Source organism: Monodon monoceros, unplaced genomic scaffold, assembly GCF_005190385.1.
Source record: "Monodon monoceros isolate NGI ecotype Baffin Bay Population unplaced genomic scaffold, NGI_Narwhal_1 Super_Scaffold_7, whole genome shotgun sequence".
Taxonomy (NCBI): domain Eukaryota; kingdom Metazoa; phylum Chordata; class Mammalia; order Artiodactyla; family Monodontidae; genus Monodon; species Monodon monoceros.
The window spans coordinates 77,976,712-77,996,300 of NW_021703784.1; the positions used below are offsets into that span (position 1 = coordinate 77,976,712).

The 19,589-nt window shown below is 37.2% G+C and overlaps 1 protein-coding gene across 7 annotated transcripts in view; it reads left to right on the forward strand.

Moving 5' to 3' along the window:
* The window catches only part of METTL15 (methyltransferase like 15), a 376,873-nt gene that overhangs the window by 152,737 nt on the left and 204,547 nt on the right, over nt 1–19,589 (forward strand). For 6 of the 7 annotated variants that reach the window (XM_029207585.1, XM_029207579.1, XM_029207582.1 and 3 more), the window contains one exon: nt 2,828–3,006. In XM_029207585.1, coding sequence (XP_029063418.1) covers nt 2,828–3,006 — 179 coding nt within the window. The remainder of the gene's footprint in view (nt 1–2,827; nt 3,007–19,589) is intronic. The other variant, XM_029207583.1, reaches the window with a different exon arrangement.

Consider the following 19,589-nt stretch of genomic DNA (forward strand, 5'->3'; position numbering starts at 1 on the left):
GGACTCTCTGTGCTTCCTGGACTTGATTAACTATTTCCTTTCCCATATTAGGGAAGTTTTCAACTATAATCTCTTCAAATATTTTCTCAGTCCCTTTCTTTTTCTCTTCTTCTTCTGGAACCCCTATAATTCGAATGTTGGTGCGTTTAGTGTTGTCCCAGAGGTCTCTGAGACTGTCCTCAGTTCTTTTCATTCTTTTTTCTTTATTCTGCTCTGCAGTAGTTATTTCCACTATTTTATCTTCCAGGTCACTTATACATTCTTCTGCCTCAGTTATTCTGCTATTGATCCCATCTGGAGTATTTCTAATTTCATTTATTGTGTTGTTCATCATTGCTTGTTTCATCTTTAGTTCTTCTAGGTCCTTGTTAAATGTTTCTTACATTCTGTCTATTCTATTTCCAAGATTTTGGATCATCTTTACTATCATTATTCTAAATTCTTTTTCAGGTAGACTCCCTATTTCCTCTTCATTTGTTAGGTCTGGTGGGTTTTTATCTTGCTCCTTCATCTGCCGTGTGCTTTTCTGTCTTCTCATTTTGCTTATCTTACTGTGTTTGGGGTCTCCGTTTTGCAGGCTGCAGGTTCGTAGTTCACGTTGTTTTTGGTGTCTGTCCCCAGTGGCTCAAGTTGCTTCAGTGGGTTGTGTAGGCTTCCTGGTGGAGGGGACTAGTGCCTGTGTTTTGGTGGATGAGGCTAGATCTTGTCTTTCTGTTGGGCAGGTCCACGTCTGGTGGTGTGTTTTGGGGTGTCTGTGGACTTATGATTTTAAGCAGCCTCTCTGCTAATGGGTGGGGTTGTGTTCCTTTCTTGCTAGTTGTTGGCATAGGGTGTCCAGCACTGTAACTTGCTGCTCGTTGAGTTAAGCTGGGTGCTGGTGTTGAGATGGAGATCTCTGAGAGATTTTGACCGTTTGATATTATGTGGAGCTGGGAGGTCTCTTGTGGACCAGTGTCCTGAAGTTGGCTTTCCCACCTCAGAGGCACAGCACTGACTCCTGGCTGCAGCACTAAGAGCGTTTCATCCACACAGCTCCGAATAAAAGGGAGAAAAAGTAGAAAGGAAGGAAGGAAGAAAGGAAGAAAGAAAGGAGGGAGGGAGGGAGGAGGGAAGGAAGGAAAGAAAGAAGATAAAGTTATTAAAATAAAAAATAATTATTAAGAAAAAAAATTTTTTTAAAAAGAAAAAGAAAACGGATAGATAGAACCCTAGGACAAATGGTGGAAGCAAAGCTATACAGACAAAATCTCACACAGAAGCATACACATACACACTCACCAGAAGAGGAAAAGGGGAAAAAATAATAAATCTTGCTCTCAAAGTCCACCTCCTCAATTTGGGATGATTCGTTGTCTATTCATGTATTCCACAGATGCAGGGTACATCAAGTTGATTGTGGAGCTTTAATCCGCTGCTTCTGAGGCTGCTGGGAGAGATTTCCCTTTCTCTTCTTTGTTCTCACAGCTCCCGGGGCTCAGCTTCGGATTTGGCCCCGCCTCTGCGTGTAGGTCGCTGGAGGGCGTCTGTTCTTCGCTCAGACAGGACGGGGTTAAAGGAGCAGCTGCTTCGGGCACTCTGGCTCACTCAGGCTGGGGGAAAGGAGGGGCACGGAGTGCGGTGCGAGCCTGTGGTGGCAGAGGCCAGCGTGACGTTGCACCAGCCTGAGGCCCGACGTGCGTTCTCCCGAGGAAGTTGTCCCTGGATCACGGGGCCCTGGCAGCGGCGGGCTGCACAGGCTCCCCGGAAGGGGGGTGTGGATAGTGACCTGTGCTCGCACACAGGCTTCTTGGTGGCAGCAGCAGCGGTCTTAGCGTCTCGTGCCCGTCTCTGTGGTCCGCGCTGTTAGCTGCAGCTCGCGCCCATCTCTGGAGCGCCTTTAAGCAGCGCTCTTAATCTCCTCTCCTCGCGCACCAGGAAAGCAAGAGGGAAGAAAAAGTCTCTTGCCTCTTTGGCAGATCCAGACTTTTCCCCGGATTCCCTCCCGGCTAGCTGTGGTGCACTAACCCCCTGCAGGCTGTGTTCACGCCGCCAACCCGAGTCCTCTCCCTGTGCTCCAACTGAAGCCCTAGCCTCAGCTCCCAGCCCCTCCCGCCCCGGCGGGTCAGCAGACAAGCCTCTCGGGCTGGTGAGTGCCGGTCGGCATCTATCCTCTGTGCGGGAATCTCTCCACTTGCCTTCCGCACCCCTGATTCTGTGCTCCCCTCCGCGGCTCCAAAGCTTCCCCCCTCCGCCACCCGCAGTCTCCGCCCGCGAAGGGGCTTCCTAGAGTGTGGAAACCTTTCCTCCTTCACAGCTCCCTCTCACTGGTGCAGGTCCCGTCCCTATTCTTTTGTCTCTGTTTATTTTTTCTTTTGCCCTACCCAGGTACGTGGGGAGTTTCTTACCTTTTGGGAGGTCTGAGGTCTTCTGCCAGCGTCAGTAGGTGTTCTGTAGGAGTTGTTCCACGTGTAGATGTATTTCTGGTGTATCTGTGGGGAGGAAGGTAATCTCCGTGTGTTACTCTTCTGCCTTCTTTCTGACCTCTAAGGAGAAATCTTCATAAGCCATAATTACTTCTTTCTGAGTTAAAGGCTAGTAAAGCATTTTAACTTTCTGCTGCCCTTGACCTTAATAAATGTCACATACAGTCCCACTTGCCATAATCATGGGTATTTAAAATGGAAAATCTATTTCATTTGTGTAAGATTTCAGTCTGTGACTTTAAAAACCTCATAAGACCTCTTAGACTATGTGTGTATGCCTGACTTTATGTCTCAGTACTCTGAAGTTTCACCTCTTGTCAATGAAAACTGACGTCAGTGAAGTAATTGGCTCTTCTTCTGCGTAGGTACCCTGACATGCCCACCGCAGCTGATGTTGTGAACGCTTTAGATCAACAGGCACTTGCATCCATCCTGAGAACATACGGGGAGGAGAAGCACGCCAAGAAAATCGCTTCAGCAATCGTTCAGGCACGCAGCATCTACCCCATCACCAGAACCCAGCAGCTTGCCAGCATCGTTGCAGGTACCCTCATTAATTCTGAACCGTGTCTGAGAGAAGAAAAAAAAAAAAAAAATATATATATATATATATATACATACATACACACACACACACACATCTATGTGTGTGTGTGTATATATATATATATATATATATATATATATATATATGAATTCCCCCAAACTCCCAGAGGGATTCATTTGTACTTGAAATCATGCAGGATAGAATCTTGCCTATCCTTCTCTTATGCCACCTTTCTTTGGATTTGCAAGCTTCCCCCCTCCAACACCTCTCCCCCACACAATTTTTAAAAATATACTGTAGTTTGCTGATTAGTTTAATAATAGAAAATTTTTGTGCATGAGGTGATTTATCATTTGTGCCTACCAAGGTAAAACATGGAATGACAAGAGCAGAAGAATTTCTCTATCCATTACAGTGGTTGATAAGCATCCTGTATAAGATATGACATTACCTCTCTTAGTTTCACATTTCTGCATTTTAATATTTTGGGCAAAAGGAGAATTGCATTGCCCAACTGCTAAAATAAAATCCAGTGACTCATACATCTATTCTAAACAACCAGCTAACAAAGGGTATGTGATGTATAGGTTATTCCACTTTGTGAATGCTAACTAAATCAGCCTGAGGGGCTTATTGAAACATTTCATCTTTTCTGCTGTTCACCACCATAACCCTCTTGAACCTAAGTATAGCTAGGAGGTGCTTTATTATAGCCTTTCTGTCTGAAGCCAAAGTTGTTTCACAGCTGTGTTCCATGATGAAAGTTTTCAAGGCAAAAATATAACTCCTGAAGTTATTTAACAGAATTCCAGTGGTAAATTCTTCATCTTGTTGGACCATCTGAAACTCTACATCATTTTTATTTACCAAATGTAATAAGATTTTTTTTAGTAGTTCCTATTAAGTTACTTTAAGTAGCTAAAGATGTAGAAAAAAGGAATATTTGTATAGCTTGTAAAAGGAATGTAGTATTAGTTGCCTCTATCTTATTATCATACATAGTTTAAGGAATAAGACTTAATTATAAATTCACTCAGATTGAGATTTAGAGGTCATGTAGCAACTATTTTATAACAATTTAATAAAACTATATTCTATTTAGTTATTAAGAGTTGACCAAGTCTTTAATTTTTTAAGCTGCATACCTCAAGGCCTCAAAGCCCTTCCAACTTACCACTGATATTCCTGTAGGAAGATACGAGTAAAATCTTGCAGGTTATGTGAGCATAAAATATTCCATGATTTTCTTCCCCAAAACGTTTATCCTAGCAGGCTGACATCACATTCACCCTGTCTTCTGTCCCTTGCTTTCTTCCTACTCCATACTCACTAACACGTCTCCACCTTATCCTTTCTGTCATTCTTTAACTAGCTATGTTCTCTGTCTCCCATTTTGGAAAGAAGAGCAGTGAGAAGTCACATTTTTTTTTTTTAATTGATAAGAAAATCCAGAATTTTCTGTGCTGAAAATGAGGACTTGGGGTAGAGGGCATCCTAGAGATCATGAAGTCAAAAAGCCTCATCTGATAACTGAAGAAACTAAGGCTCAGGAAGGGTGAGCAATTTCCTCAAGAGTACAGTGGCAATTTCAATGCTAATCTAGAATTTGGAAGTTCATGAGTTTGAGGCATCATTAGGAATCTGCCTTTAAGAAATTAAGCTAACTTTTCTGTCTCAGAACCCTAATCTATAAGCTTGGGGAAATAACACTGTGGTATTAGATAGAAATTATTTGAAGATGTAGAATAGGTACATAAGTATTTTCAGAAGGATTATGATGCGAAATGCATATTAGGGCTATGAAAAATGATATACTAAAAATGAGAATTTTCATGTACGTGTAGATAAAACCCAATTTTTGTAAATGTCATTAAAAAATTGAGTTCTCTATAATGAATCCATTTTTAAGGCTCAAAGCAGCCCATTTTAATACAACTTTATTGATGATAATTCTTTGGAGAAGGGAAAAACAGAAAAGAATGGTTTTCCATTTTGTGCTTATTTATTCAAAAAATATCTTGGAAGAGGCTGCTATATACCAGGCATTTTACCAAGTACTGAAGGTAGAATGGGGAGCAAATCAGATAGAGCCTTTGTGTTCATGAAACTTACAGGCTAATAAGTAATGGAATAAAAACATGGGGTAATAAACTTGTACTTATAGTAGAAACACTCATTTTATTTTTAACATCTGTATTGGAGTATAATTGCTTTACAGTGGTGTGTTAGCTTCTGCTTTATAACAAAGTGAATCAGTTATACATATACATATGATCCCATATCTGTTCCCTCTTGCGTCTCCCTCCCTCCCACCCTCCCTATCCCACCCCTCTAGGTGGTCACAAAGCACCGAGCTGATCTTCCTGTGCTATGCAGCTGCTTCCCCCTAGCTATCTCTTTTACATATGTCCATGCCACTCTCTCACTTTGTCACAGCTCACCCTTCCCCCTCCCCATATCCTCAAGTCCATTCTCTAGTAGGTCTGTGTCTTTATTCCTGTCTTACCCCTAGGTTCTTCATGACATTTTTTTTTTTTAGATTCCGTATATATGTGTTAGCATATGGTATTTGTCTTTCTCTTTCTGACTTACTTCACTCTGTATGACAGACTCTAGGTCCATCCACCTCACTACAAATAACTCAATTTTGTTCCTTTTTATTGCTGAGTAATATTCCATTGTATATATGTGTCACATTTTGTTTATCCATTTATCTGTTGATGGACACTTAGGTTGCTTAAATGTCCTGGCTATTGTAAATAGAGCTGCAATGACCATTGTGATACATGACTCTTTTTGAATTATGGTTTTCTCAGGGTGTATGCCCAGTACTGGGATTGCTGGGTTGTATGGTAGTTCTATATTTAGTTTTTTAAGGAACCTCCATACTGTTCTCCATAGTGGCTGTATCAATTTACATTTCCACCAACAGTGCAAGAGTGTTCCCTTTTCTCCACACTCTCTCCACCATTTATTGTTTGTAGATTTTTTGATGATGCCATGGCATATATTCTATAAGCTCTAATTTTATTTTTATTAAAATAAAGTAAGAATTTAAAGATACTTACAAAGTAATCTGAATGAGCATATTTTCTAGATTTTCATTATTTTTGTCTTAATAATTACCTCACCCACATCTAATTGGATTGCATATTTATGTGACTCACCTTTATAAGGAAAGAGTTTCCAAAGTCTCCAACTTAGCATTCATGGAAACAGCAGCTGTCTTTCCTTTTGCATTCATATTTCACCAGTTCATGTGATATTTCATTGAACTATGTATTGACAATATAAGTGCTCTGGGCTGTAGGCATACAGTTCTTTTGGTGGGAGCACGACTATATGGAATTATAGATAGTAGAATACAATTTGTTTAGTAGAGAAAGGGATTAATCTGTCAAGTACATTAAATAGAAGTCTCTTAAGAGAGCTGCTTCATAAGGAAATATGGGAAGCAATGGAGGGCCCAAGAAGGTTTCTATATTAGTTCCATAGTACTGCTGTAACAAAGTACCACATACTAGGTGGCTTAAAACAACAGAAAGTTATTCTTCCACAGTTCTAGGGGCTAGAAGTCCCAAACCAAGGTATCAGCAGGGCTCTGGGGGAAGAGCTTCCTTGACTATTCCTAGTTTCTGGTGGTTGCCAGCAGTCCTTGGTATCCTTGGCTTGTAGATGCATCACTAAGTCTCTGCCTCCATCGTCACATGGTGTTCTCCCTGTTCATCTGTCTTTGTGTCCACATTTCCCTTATTATAAGGACACCAGTCATGTTTGATATAGGGCCCACCCTAATCCAGTATATACTCATCTTAATTTGATTGTATCTGCAAATTTCCTATTTCTAAATAAAGTCACACTCACTGGTTTCCAGTGGACATGAACTATGGGAGACACTGTTCAACCCCATACAGTTCCTAAGCAATATCTTTATTTAACAAACATGTATTTTAGCAGGCTATAATATGCAGTGATTATATTTGAATGTCTTTTCTGGTTCTTAATAAATTCATACTAAACATGTTCAATATTATCAAGCACTTTGGGAAATATGCCACTGTTCCTGACACATAGTAAAAGCCACGTATGGACAAAAATATAAATCACTTCCTTTGCTTTCAAAAAGCTAATCATCTATCAGAACAAGAAAGAGCACCACACTTGTAATCACAATATACTTAGTGGAATTATATAATAATTAAAGTGATTAAGCTGTATTTATAAAATCTAAAGCCTAGTGCCTTTTGCTAGCACAAATAACTACAGTTCTAGTATTCTTCCAGATCATGGGAGCTCCAGAAGACAGGTTTGGGGCTCTAGGATGGAATAGAACACTTACAACTACAACTACCATGACTTTCTTTGTAAATTACCAGTCAGCAGTTTGTAAGGTAATTCCAAAAACAACCTGAAGGACTTCACTGATTATATGCACTATTCAGAACTCCTAGCCAGGAATTTTCATATAAATAACATATATACAGTGTTGTATATAGTGTTCCCTTCACTAAAGTTCCCTACACCTACCCTTTCCTGTGGCTAATGTCAGCTCTTCCTTTTGAGATTAGTTGAAATGTCACTTCCTTTAGAAGTTTTTTCCAGTCCTACACAAATTAGTTGAGATTCTCTTCTTTTTGCTCCCATAGCACTGTATTAGCCTGTCACAGCATTTATGCTGTTCTTGTTGCTTGTTTACTATTTATCTTTTCCTCTATACCTATACTGTCCAGTACAATTGCCACTAGGCACTTGTGTCTGTGGAGCTCTTGAAATGTGGTTGCTCTAAATTGAGAGGTGCCATATATGCAAAATACACACCAGATTTTGAAGCTTAGTTTGAATAAAGAATTTAATATGTCTCAAAAATTTTTATGTGCCTTTTATGTTGAAATGGAAACAGTGAATCTCCCATACCAAAATGGTCTAACAACATTAACACTAAAGTACTCAGGTAAATTAGAAAACACACATTTCCCTCCCTTATAATTTTGGGATACTCTGAAGAAAACTAATACTCTGATAAAATATTTTTACTAATAAGAATCTTTAAAGATGGGAAATGGTACATATAAAAGTACTCAAGCTCCTCAGGAAAGAAATTTATGCACTTAATTTTGACAAAATGGCTGTGGTTTTAGATTTTGCAGAATTAATATATATCTGATTTGTGGAGGCTTAAAAATGGTATTGGTTCTGGATATCCCTTTGAATAACAAATTCTGATTATTTTCCTTAATAAGCTGTTCATATTTCATTAGAGCTATTCTGTATTCCATTTCTCTTTCAATTCTCTGGATACATCAAGGAAAAAAAAAGTCATTTAATATTAAATTCAGTAGGTGAAATGAAAGACTTCATTTAATTGTTTATGATTTTCAAAATGATTTAGAATTCATCCTAGATCAAAATAAATGTATGTGATAAACTTGAAAAAATAATAATCTTAACTATTAAATTAAATCTAGTTTAATGTGAAGATCTTAGTTCAAGTCCTGGTTCTACAGCTTGCTTTCTGTGTAAACTTGAACAGTTCTAGACCTTATCTTTCTCATCTTGAAATGGAAGTGAATAATACTTATGATGATGATCATTGTTATTTAGCAAACATAACCCTACTAATTATATTTTACTTAAATGAATATTGAAATTCACTTGCAGTTTCCAAGCTTATGCAAAAATCAAAGAAGTATACTGATCACTTTTCAGGTCATTGGGATTTAGATTCAAATTCACAAAATAGATAATTAATCCATTGATTATCAGTGACAGAAGGCTTATACTATCAATTTTTCAATGGGAAAAAGGCGACAGGAGGAAGCTTCTTAGATATATCTGATTCTTGTTGATTAAATGTATAGACATTATTCCCTGACTAAAACTTTTATGTAACCTTTATTCTGACTCATGTACTGGGTACATGGCCAGAGCTTAATGAATGCCTGTTGAACAAATAAATCAATAAAAAGATGTATATGTTCTCAGCCAGAGTAAAATAAAAATTCAGGAAAACAAATTGTAAGTTGTTAGGTGTTAAGAGTGGGAGACCTAAGCATCAAAGTCCTCAGTATCAGTTAAAGCAGCGTGAGGAATAGGTGAGACTCCCCAAGACATGGAATCAAAAATCCTGAAGTTCTATTTCTGGTTCTGCGATTTATTTGCTTTGTGGACTTAAATAAGTCACTTATCTTCTCTGATCCTTATTTTTTCATCTGGAAAAGAGGGATAACTAGTAACTGCTATGACCAATAAATGAGATGATATTTGGAAAGTTCTCTGAATTTTAAAGTGTAAATACACTGGTAAGCATTTTATTCTCTTCTCTATCCAGAACTAGGGTGATCCAGAGATCAAATAAGTGCACTAGTTAGAACCCTGAGTGTGGTCTTCTACCCTGGAATTCCTGTCCACAGCCAAGTAGTGTGATCTGTGATAGGCTGGTTGCTTCATTCCAAGCTGTTCTTCCCTTAGAGGTTATGTGAGTTTTAGAAAGAATAATCATCTTTTTCTGCATTGGTGAATATAAGGTGTATCTTTCCACAATAGCATTGATGGCTCATGCCTCAACTTGTGTTTGAAATCACTATCTTTTCCCAGCAAAATTTTGTTAATTCAGAGAGAAACCTTTGAAATAAAAAAATAAAACATTCATTAAGAAATGGGCATTGCTATCAAATTTTAGTGGAACATAAACTTTTTCCTGATGAAGCTAATCAGACTAGTTTGACATCCCTTTTCTGTTTTAATAACCTGCATGTTGCTTCCTCCATCTTCCCCAAAGAGCATTCTTTGTATTAATGTTGCCATAATTAAGGAATAAATGAATATGCCAGAGTTCAATTACCACTCTAGTGGAGAACGGTATGGTCAAGCCTACAGCTGAATTTGGATGGCTTGCCAGTGAGTCATAGTTGTCATTGCTACTGCCTATGATAGTACACTTATTCTTCTGTCATTTTAAATTTCTTCAATTCAATCTGTTATATAGTGTGTGTATTGGTATGGTAACTTCATGCCAACTAACTTAGCAATGACATCTCATAAGTAAACTTATTTCTTTCTTTTTTAACTTAATTTATTTATTTTTTATACAACAGGTCGTTATTATTTATCTATTTTATACATATTAGTGTATATATGTCAATCCAATCTCCCAATTCATCCCAACACCACCCCACCCCCCGCTTTCCCCCCTTGGTGTCCATACATTTGTTCTCTACATGTATGTCTCTATTTCTGCCTTGCAAACCAGTTCATCTGTACCAGTTTTCTAGATTCCACATATATGTGTTAATATACGATATTTGTTTTTCTCTTTCTGACTTATTTCACTCTGAATGACAGTCTCTAGGTCCATCCATGTCTCTACAAATGACCCAATTTCGTTCCTTTGTATGGCTGAGTAATATTCCATTGTATATATGTACCACATCTTCTTTATCCATTCGACTGTCAGTGGGCATTTAGATTGCTTCCATGAGCTGGCACTATTGTAAACAGTGCTGCAGTGAACATTGGGGTGCATGTGTCTTTTTGAATTACGGTTTTCTCTGGGTATATGCCCAGTTATGGGATTGCTGGGTCATATGGTAATTCTATTTTTAGTTTTTTAAGGAACCTCCATACTGTTCTCCATCGTGGCCATGTCAAGTTACATTCCCACCAACAGTGCAAGGAGGGTTCCCTTTTCTCCACACCCTCTCCAGCATTTGTTGTTTGTAGATTTTCTGATGATGCCCGCTCTAACTGGTGTGAGGTGATACCTCATTGTAGTTTGGATTTGCATTTCTCTAATAATTAGTGATGTTGAGTAGATTTTCATGTGATTCTTGGCCATCTGTATGTCTTCTTTGGAGAAATGTCTATTTAGGTCTGCCCATTTTTGGATTGGGTTGTTTGTTTTTTTAAATATTGAGCTGCATGAGCTGTTTATATATTTTGGAGATTAATCCTTTGTCCATTGATTCATTAGCAAATATTTTCTCCCATTCTTAGGGTTGTCTTTTCATATTGTTTATAGTTTCCTTTGCTGTCCAAAAGCTTTGAAGTTTCATTAGGTCCCATTTGTTTATTTTTGTTTTTATTTCCATTACTCTTGGAGGTGGATCAAAAAAGATTTTGCTGTGATTTATGTCAAAGAGTGTTCTTCCTATGTTTTCCTCTAAGGGTTTTATAGTGTCTGGTCTTACATTTAGGTCTCTAATCCATTTTGGGTTTATTTTTGTGTATGGTGTTAGGGAGTGTTCTAATTTCATTCTTTTACATGTAGCTATCCAGTTTTCCCAGCACCACTTATTGAAGAGACTGTCTTTTCTCCATTGTATATCCTTGCCTCCTTTGTCATAGATCAGTTGACCATAGGTGCGTGGGTTTACCTCTGGGCTTTCTATCTTGTTCCTTTGATCTACATTTCTGTTTTTGTGCCAGTACCATATTGTCTTGATTACTGTAGCTTTGTAGTATAGCCTGAAGTCAGGGAGTTTGATTTCTCCAACTCCTTTTTTTTCCCTCAAGAATGATTTTGCTATTCAGGGTCTTTTGTGTCTCCATACAAATTTTAAGACTTTTTTGTTCTAGTTCTGTAAAAAATGCCATTGGTAATTTGATACGGATTGCACTGAGTCTTTGGATTGCTTTGGGTAGTATAGTCATTTTCACAGTGTTGATTCTTGCAAACCAAGAACATGGTATCTCTCCATTGCTTTCTGTCATCTTTGATTTCTTTCATCAGTGTATTATAGTTTTCTGAGTACAGGTCTTTTACCTCCTTAGGTAGGTTTATTCCTAGGTATTTTATCCTTTTTGTTACAGAGGTGAATGGGATTGTTTCCTTAATTTCTCTTACAAATTTTTTATCATTAGTATATAGGAATACAAGAGATTTCTGTGCATTAATTGCATCCTGCTGCTTTACCAAATTCATTGATTAGCTCTAGTAGTTTTCTCATGGCATCTTTAGGATTCTCTGTGTATACTATCATGTCATCTGCAAACAGTGACAGTTTTACGTCTTCTTTTCCAATTGTATTCCTTTAATTTCTTTTTCTTCTCTGATTGCCATGGCTAGGACTTCCAAAACTATGTTGAATAATAGTAATGAGAGTGGACATCCTTGTCTTGCTCCTGATCTTAGAGGAAATGCTTTCAGTTTTTCACCATTCAGAATGATGTTTGCTGTGGGTCTGTCATATGTGGCCTTTATTATGTTGAGGTAGGTTCCCTCTGTGCCCACTTTCTGGAGAGTTTTTATCATAAATGCATGTTGAATTTTGTCAAAAGCTTTTTCTGCATCTATTGAGATGATCATATAGTTTTTATTCTTCAATTTGTTACTATGGTGTATCACATTGATTGATTTGCATATATTGAAGAATCCTTGCATTCCTGGGATAAATCCCACCTGATCATGTTGTATGATCCTTTTAATGTTTCATTGGATTCTGTTTGCTACTATTTTGTTGAGGAATTTTGCATCTATATTCATCAATGATATTGGTCTGTCATTTTCTTTTTTTGTAGTATCTTTATCTGGTTTTGGTATCAGGGTGATTGTGGCTTCATAGAATGAGTTTGGGAGTGTTACTTTCTTTGCAATTTTTTGGAAGAGTTTGAGAAGGATGGTTGTTAGTGCTTCTCTAAATGTTTGATAGAATTCACCTGTGAAGCCCATCTGGTCCTGTACTTCTGTTTGCTGGAAGATTTTTAATCATAGTTTCAGTTTCATTACTTGTGATAGGTCTGTTCATATTTTCTGTTTCTTCAGTCTTGGAAGGCTATACCTTTCTAAGAATTTGTCCATTTCTTCCAGGTTGTCCATTTTATTGGCATAGAGTTGCTTGTAGTAGTCTGTTATGTTGCTTTGTATTTCTGCGGTGTCCATTGTAACTTCTTGTTTTTCATTTCTAATTCTTTTGATTTGAGTCTTCTTTCTCTTTTTCTTGATGATTGTGGCTAACGGTTTATCAATTTTGTTTATCTTCTCAAAGAACCAGCTTCAGTTTTATTGATCTTTTCTATTGTTTTCTTTGTTTCTATTTCATTTATTTCTGCTGTGATCTTTATGATTTCTTTCCTTCTACTAACTGGGTTTTGTTTGTTCTTCTTTCTCTAGTTCCTTTAGGTGTAAGGTTAGATTGTTTATTTCAGATTTTTCTTGTTTCTTGAGGTGAGCTTGAGTTGCTATAAACTTCCCTCTTAGAACTGCTTTTGCTGCCTCCCATAGGTTTTGGATTATTGTATTTTCATTTTAATTTGTCTCTAGGTATTTTTCAATTTCCTCTTTGATTTCTTCAGTGATCTCTTTCTTATTTAGTTATTGTCTAGCCTCCATGTGTTTGTGTTTTTTGCATTTTTTCCCCTGTAATTTATTTCTAATCTCATAGCGTTGTAGTCGCAAAGGATGCTTGATATGATTTCAATTTTCTTAAACTTACCAAGGCTTGATTTGTGACCCAAGATGTGACCTATCCTGCAGAATGTTCCATGTGCACTTGAGAAGAAAGTATGTTGTGCTATTTTCAGATGGAATGTCCTATAAATGTCTGTTAAATCTGTCTGGTCTATTGTCATTTAAGTTTATGTTTCCTTATTAATTTTCTGTCTGTATCATCTGTCCATTGGTGTAAGTGAGGTGTTAAAGTCCCCCACTATTATTGTGTTACTGTCTATTTTCTCTTTTATAGCTGTTAGCCGTTGCCTTATATATTGAGGTGCTCCTATGTTGGGTGCGTATATATTTATAATTGTTATATCTTCTTCTTGGATTGATCCCTTGATCATTACATAGTGTCCTTCCTTGTCTCTTGTAACATTCTTTATTTTAAAGACTCTTTTTTCTGATATTAGTATTGCTACTCCAGCTTTCTTTTGATTTCCATTTGCATGGAATATCTTTTTCCATCCTCTCACTTTCAGTCAGTATGTGTCCCTAGGTCTGAAGCGGTTCTCTTGTAGACAGCATATGTATGAGTCTTTTTTTTTGTATCCATTCAATGAGCCTGTGTGTTTTGGTTGGAGCATTAATTCATTCACATTCAAGGTAATTATCAATATATATGTTCCTATTACCATTTTCTTAATTGTGTTGGGTTTGTTTTTGTAGGTCCTTTTCTTCTCTTGTGTTTCCCACTTAGAAAAGTTCCTTTAGCATTTGTTGTAGAGCTGGTTTGGTGGTACTAAATTCTCGTATCTTTTGTTTGTCTGTAAAGCTTTGATTTCTCTGTCGAATCTGAGTGACATTCTTGCTGGGTCAAGTATTCTTGGTTGTAGGACTTCCTTTTCATCACTTTAAATGTGTCATGCCACTTCCTTCTGGGTTGTAGAGTTTCTGCTGAGAAATCAGCTATCAACTTTATGTGAGTTCCCTTGTATGCTATTTTTTGTTTTTCCCTTGTTGCTTTTAACAATTTTTCTTTGTCTTTAATTTTTGTCAGTTTGATTAGTATGTGTCTCAGCATATTTCTCCTTGGATTTATTCTGCCTGGAACTCTCTGCACTTCCTGGACTTGGGTCGCTGTTTCCTTTCCCACGTTAGGGAAGTTTTTGACTGTAATCTCTTCAAATATTTTCTTGGGTCCTTTCTCTCTCTCTTCTCCTTCTGGGACCCCTATAATACGAATGTTGATGCGTTTAACATTGTCCCAGAGGTCTCTTAGGCTGTCTTCATTCCTTTTCATTCTTTTTTCTTTATTCTGTTCCATGGCAGTAAATTCTACCATTCTGTCTTGCAGGTCACTTACTGTTCTTCTTCCTCAGTTATTCTGTTATTGATTCCTTCTAGTGTATTTTTCATTTCAGTTATTGTATTGTTCATCTGTTTGTTTGTTCTTTAATTTTTCTAGGTGTTTGTTCTTTAATTCTTCTAGTTCTTTATTAAACATTTCTTGCATCTTCTCAATCTTTGCCACCATTCTTTTTCTGAGGTCCTGGATCATCTTCACTGTCATTATTCTGAATTCTTTTTCTGGAAGGTTGCCTATTTCCACTTCATTTAGTTGTTTTTCTGGGATTTTATCTTGTTCCTTCATCTGGTACACAGTCCTCTGCCTTTTCATTTTGTCTGTCTTTCCGTGAACGTGGTTTTCATTCCACAGGCTGCAGGATTATAGTTCTTCTTGCTTCTGCTGTCTGCCCTCTGGTGGATGAGGCTATCTAAGAGGCTTATGCAAGCTTCCTGTTGTGAGGGACTGCTGGTGGGTAGAGCTGGGTGTGGCTCTGGTGGACAGAGCTCAGTAAAACTTTAATCCATTTGTCTGCTGATGGGTGGAGCTGAGTTCCCTCCCTGTTGGTTGTTTGGCCTGAGGCAACCCAGCATTGTAGCTACAGGCCCTTTGGTGGGGCTAATAGCAGACTCCAGGAGGGCTCACACCAAGGAGTATTTCCCAGAGCTTTTGCTGCCAGTGTCCTTGTCCCCACGGTGAACCACAGCCACCCCCTGCCTCTGCAGGAGACCCTCCCACACTAGCGGGAGGTCTGGTTCAGTCTCCTATGGGGTCACTGCTCCTTCCCCTGGATCCTGATGCACACACTACTTTGTGTGTGCCCTCCAAGAGTGGAGTCTCTGTTTCCCCCAGACCTGTCAAAGTCCTGCAGTCAAATCCAGCTAGCCTTCAACATCTGATTCTCTGGGAATTCCTCCTCCTGTTGCTGGAACCCCAGGTTGGGAAGCCTGACATGGGGCTCAGAACCTTCACTCCATTGGGTAGACTTCTGTGGTATACTTGTTCTCCAGTTTGTGAGTCACCCACCCAGCTGTTATGGGATTTGATTTCACTGTGATTGCACCTCTCCTACAGTCTCATTGCGGCTTCTCCTTTGTCTTTGGATGTGGGGTGTCTGTTTTGGTGAGTTCCAGTGTCTTCCTGTCGATAGTTGTTCAGCAGCTTGTTGTGATTCCAGTGCTCTCACAAGAGGGAGTGAGTGCATGTCTTTCTATTCTGCCCAGTAAACTTATTTCTTATTTTAATAAGTAATCTTTCCAAGAGACATTCTGTACAAGAAGTCCAACTCAAAAGAGAATGAAATGACATGTGAAAAAAATAAAAAGAAAGAATAAAACCTTAAAATCTTTCTCCTAAAAAATCTAGCTATCCTCAGTTTGAAGTACCAAGTAGGGAGCAGGAAATGCCAATCCCAAGTGACTGTGGCCCAACCATAATTTAATAGTAATAATGCTAGCTCACACTTTTTGAACAAGTACTAGTACTATCCTAAATTATTTTCCGGTGTTAACTCATTCCTCACAACTACCCATAAGGCAAGTACTGTTTTTATCCCCATTTTTACAGATGAGGAACTGAAACACAAAGAGGCTAGATAACTTGTCTCTTGTCAAGTGGAGCTGGAATTGAAAGCTAGTAATCTCACTCTAGACCCTGTGCTCTTATTTATGACACTACTCTAAATATCTTTCTTATGATTAAGGTACAGCATGAATTGCTGCTGGAGAATGCTAATAGCTCAGTCTTCCAGGATCTCACACACTCATATAGGAAAGCCATATAAGCAACTCACTCTGTCACCCTGTAATAAATACTATGTATAACAGAGTCACGAATAAAAATGTATGGAAATCCAGAGAAGGGAGCAACTGATTTTGATGTGCTGAGAAGGTTTGAGTTATTGAGGGGAGGGTTTGGGTAGAAGTTATAGACAAAGAGATGTTTGAGTTGGGCCTTTTAAGGGGAGAGTGATGGCTGTTTATAGAAAAGACCCTGGCCCCCAGTAGAAACTTATTAATTACAGAAATGAAAAAAATCAATGAACAAATAAATGAAGAAGCAGGTAGGATTTCAGAGGGCTGTGAGGAATAGAAGACAGGCAATTGAGGGTCCTATCCCAGGACCCAACACACTTCAAATCCCTGGGATTCTCCATTATCTTGGGATCTTCTATCCTAAATGTGACCTTGAATTGGGTCAGATTCTTATTTTAGAATAACCAGGCCCTCTAGGTTTTCCTGATTATAGCTGAATTTCAAACTGCTTCTATGGGACAAGAGAAGAGAAATGCATCCTTTTACCTCATTACTCCATTTCTTATTATTTTATACTTTGTATGCTTCTGCAAGTGAAAATCAAAGTGATATGCTGGCATTATAGCAGTTTTCCCATTGATATTAATTTTGTAAGGATGCATATGTATAGCCTGGGCATTTTGTCCTTCTCTCTATTAATTTAAAAAAAGAAAAAGAAAAAAGAAGAGGAAGAAGAAGAAGAAATGTTATTTGTTCCTGTAACTAGTTATTGGGCAGTTTTAAGAATTTGGTGGTAAATATGAGAGCTCTCTATTTGAGAAACAAGATCAAGCAGTCTTATATATTAATTGTATTACCATTTTGTTTCTGAGATTGACATGATTCAGATGTTGTCTAGATATCTTGTAAGTATAATAACAAGTCTTTACTTCACCCCCAAAGTACTAAGAGGATCAACAGTGTGTAGCACCATTCCTAAAAGTAGTAGTTTCAAATGTCAGTGATTATATGTTGGGAATATTCTTTGAAGACAAGCATCTGTTTTCATTTTCAGAGTTTAAAATGTTCATATCATCTCAAAAGAATGTCAAAGAAAGAGAACCCCAAATGTTAATAGGTTGACAGAGATCAACGATTATATTTCTAGGGCTGGGAGGAGAAATAGTGAATGAAATAGTAGTTTTGATGTCCAAACTTTAATCATAATTAAAAATTAAGAATAATACTTCAAACTTATTTTCTGTGATATCTTTTGCTTTGTGCGAACATTGAGATATTATAGAATATTTGGAAAAGGTATTCCTTGAATTGAAAATACTAGGAATCTATACTAACTTTTCATATGTTCTTATCTTTCCCTCATCCCTTTATTTTTGTTATGAATATTAGCAGTTTTGCCATTTTCCAAACATTTTAATTTATTTTATCGCTTTAATGTTTGTGTGGCTATATGATGCTTCACATATTTTTTATTACTTGGAATCACTGCTACCATATTATAAACTGGAGAACAGATAATTTCCCTTTACATTTGTATGTAGTACCCATCTGCATATAGCACTCAGTAAGCAATAGGAAATATTTACTGACTTCCTACATTATTCTAATGTAAAATTATCCATTTAATAACTTTCTTATCACCTGGACTATTAACTCTATAAGAGCTAAGATTAGATATATCTTCTTTATTGCCTGGTCCTCAAGACCTAATATAGTATTGGGCTCATAATACATGTTCAGTTAATATTTCTTGAATGAATAAATTAATGTCCATTTCTTTATAGTTTTTATGATGTTTAGAAAATAGGTGAGATTAGAGACAACTAATAGGAGTCTTATAACCAACTAATTTCTTCAGTATATAGACACTTTCTATTGTTAGGTAGACTCAGGCCTACATTGAAAAGAGAAACTACAATAATTTTTTTGTCACTTGTAATATCTTTCCTGTTCTCTAAAGGGTGAATTGGGTTCAATATGCCATACAATACTGGGTCAGTCTTCTATATTTTCAATTTCTTCATTAGCAAAGCAGAGAATTTGAACTAACATTGAGATGAGACATCTGTTTCATATATACATTATATATTAATTTAATCATCAGTGTTTGTTGTGAGTCCACTTTGTGCTAGGCACTAATGAAGTCACATGAATGATTAAGACAAAGCTTTCATCTTCTAAGAATTAACAAAAAAAAATGATCTTTCCTAGTTAGTAGTCTTCACAGTTAGTGCTTATTTGGATATATCAACATGTTTACTTTTTTTTCCCTTAGCTACAATTCCCACTCCTTTCTGAGCAGTTCCCTTCTTACCCAAGTACATATTTTGAGATATTTCAGTGAAGATCTATGAGAGATACATTCTCATACTTTGTTTAAATCTGTCTTTATTTTGCCCTAACTTTTAAATGATAATTTAGTTGTGTATAGAATCAACAGGTTTATAGTTATTTTCACTTAATACTTTGAAGATATTATTCCATTGTCTCTTGACATCTATTATGGTTGAGGAAAAGTCTAATTGTCATTATTTTATAGTTGGTCCTTTTCTTTTTCTTGTTACCTTTCAGATTGTCCTGTCATTGATGTTTAATTGTGATGTGTTTGGTTGTGACTCAATTTTTATTGGTCATTAATGAAACAGAATGAACTTCTTTAATATTTCTTCAATCCTGGAAATATCAGACATTATTTCTTCCCATATTACTTTCTCTCATTCTCCCAGCTCCTATGCAACAGTTATTCACCATGTCACTCACATTTCCCATGTCTTTGTCTCTCTATGTTACAATCTAGGTAAGATTCTTTTCTGGCTCACTAAGTCTCTCTTAAGATATATCTAAGCTGCTGTTTAACCCATTTGTTGAATTCAGTAGTTGCTTCTTAAAGTTATAATTTTTTTCTAAGTACTCTTGTTCTTATTCTTTCATTATAGCCTTTATTGATTATTTAAAATCTTACTTTATTTTAAATATATAAATATATATAGTTATATCATATTCATGCTCATTTTTTCTGTTTTCTCCAGTTCTTCCTATTTTGTTTCATCTGCTGATTTTAGACACACACACACACACACACACACACACACACACACACACACACACA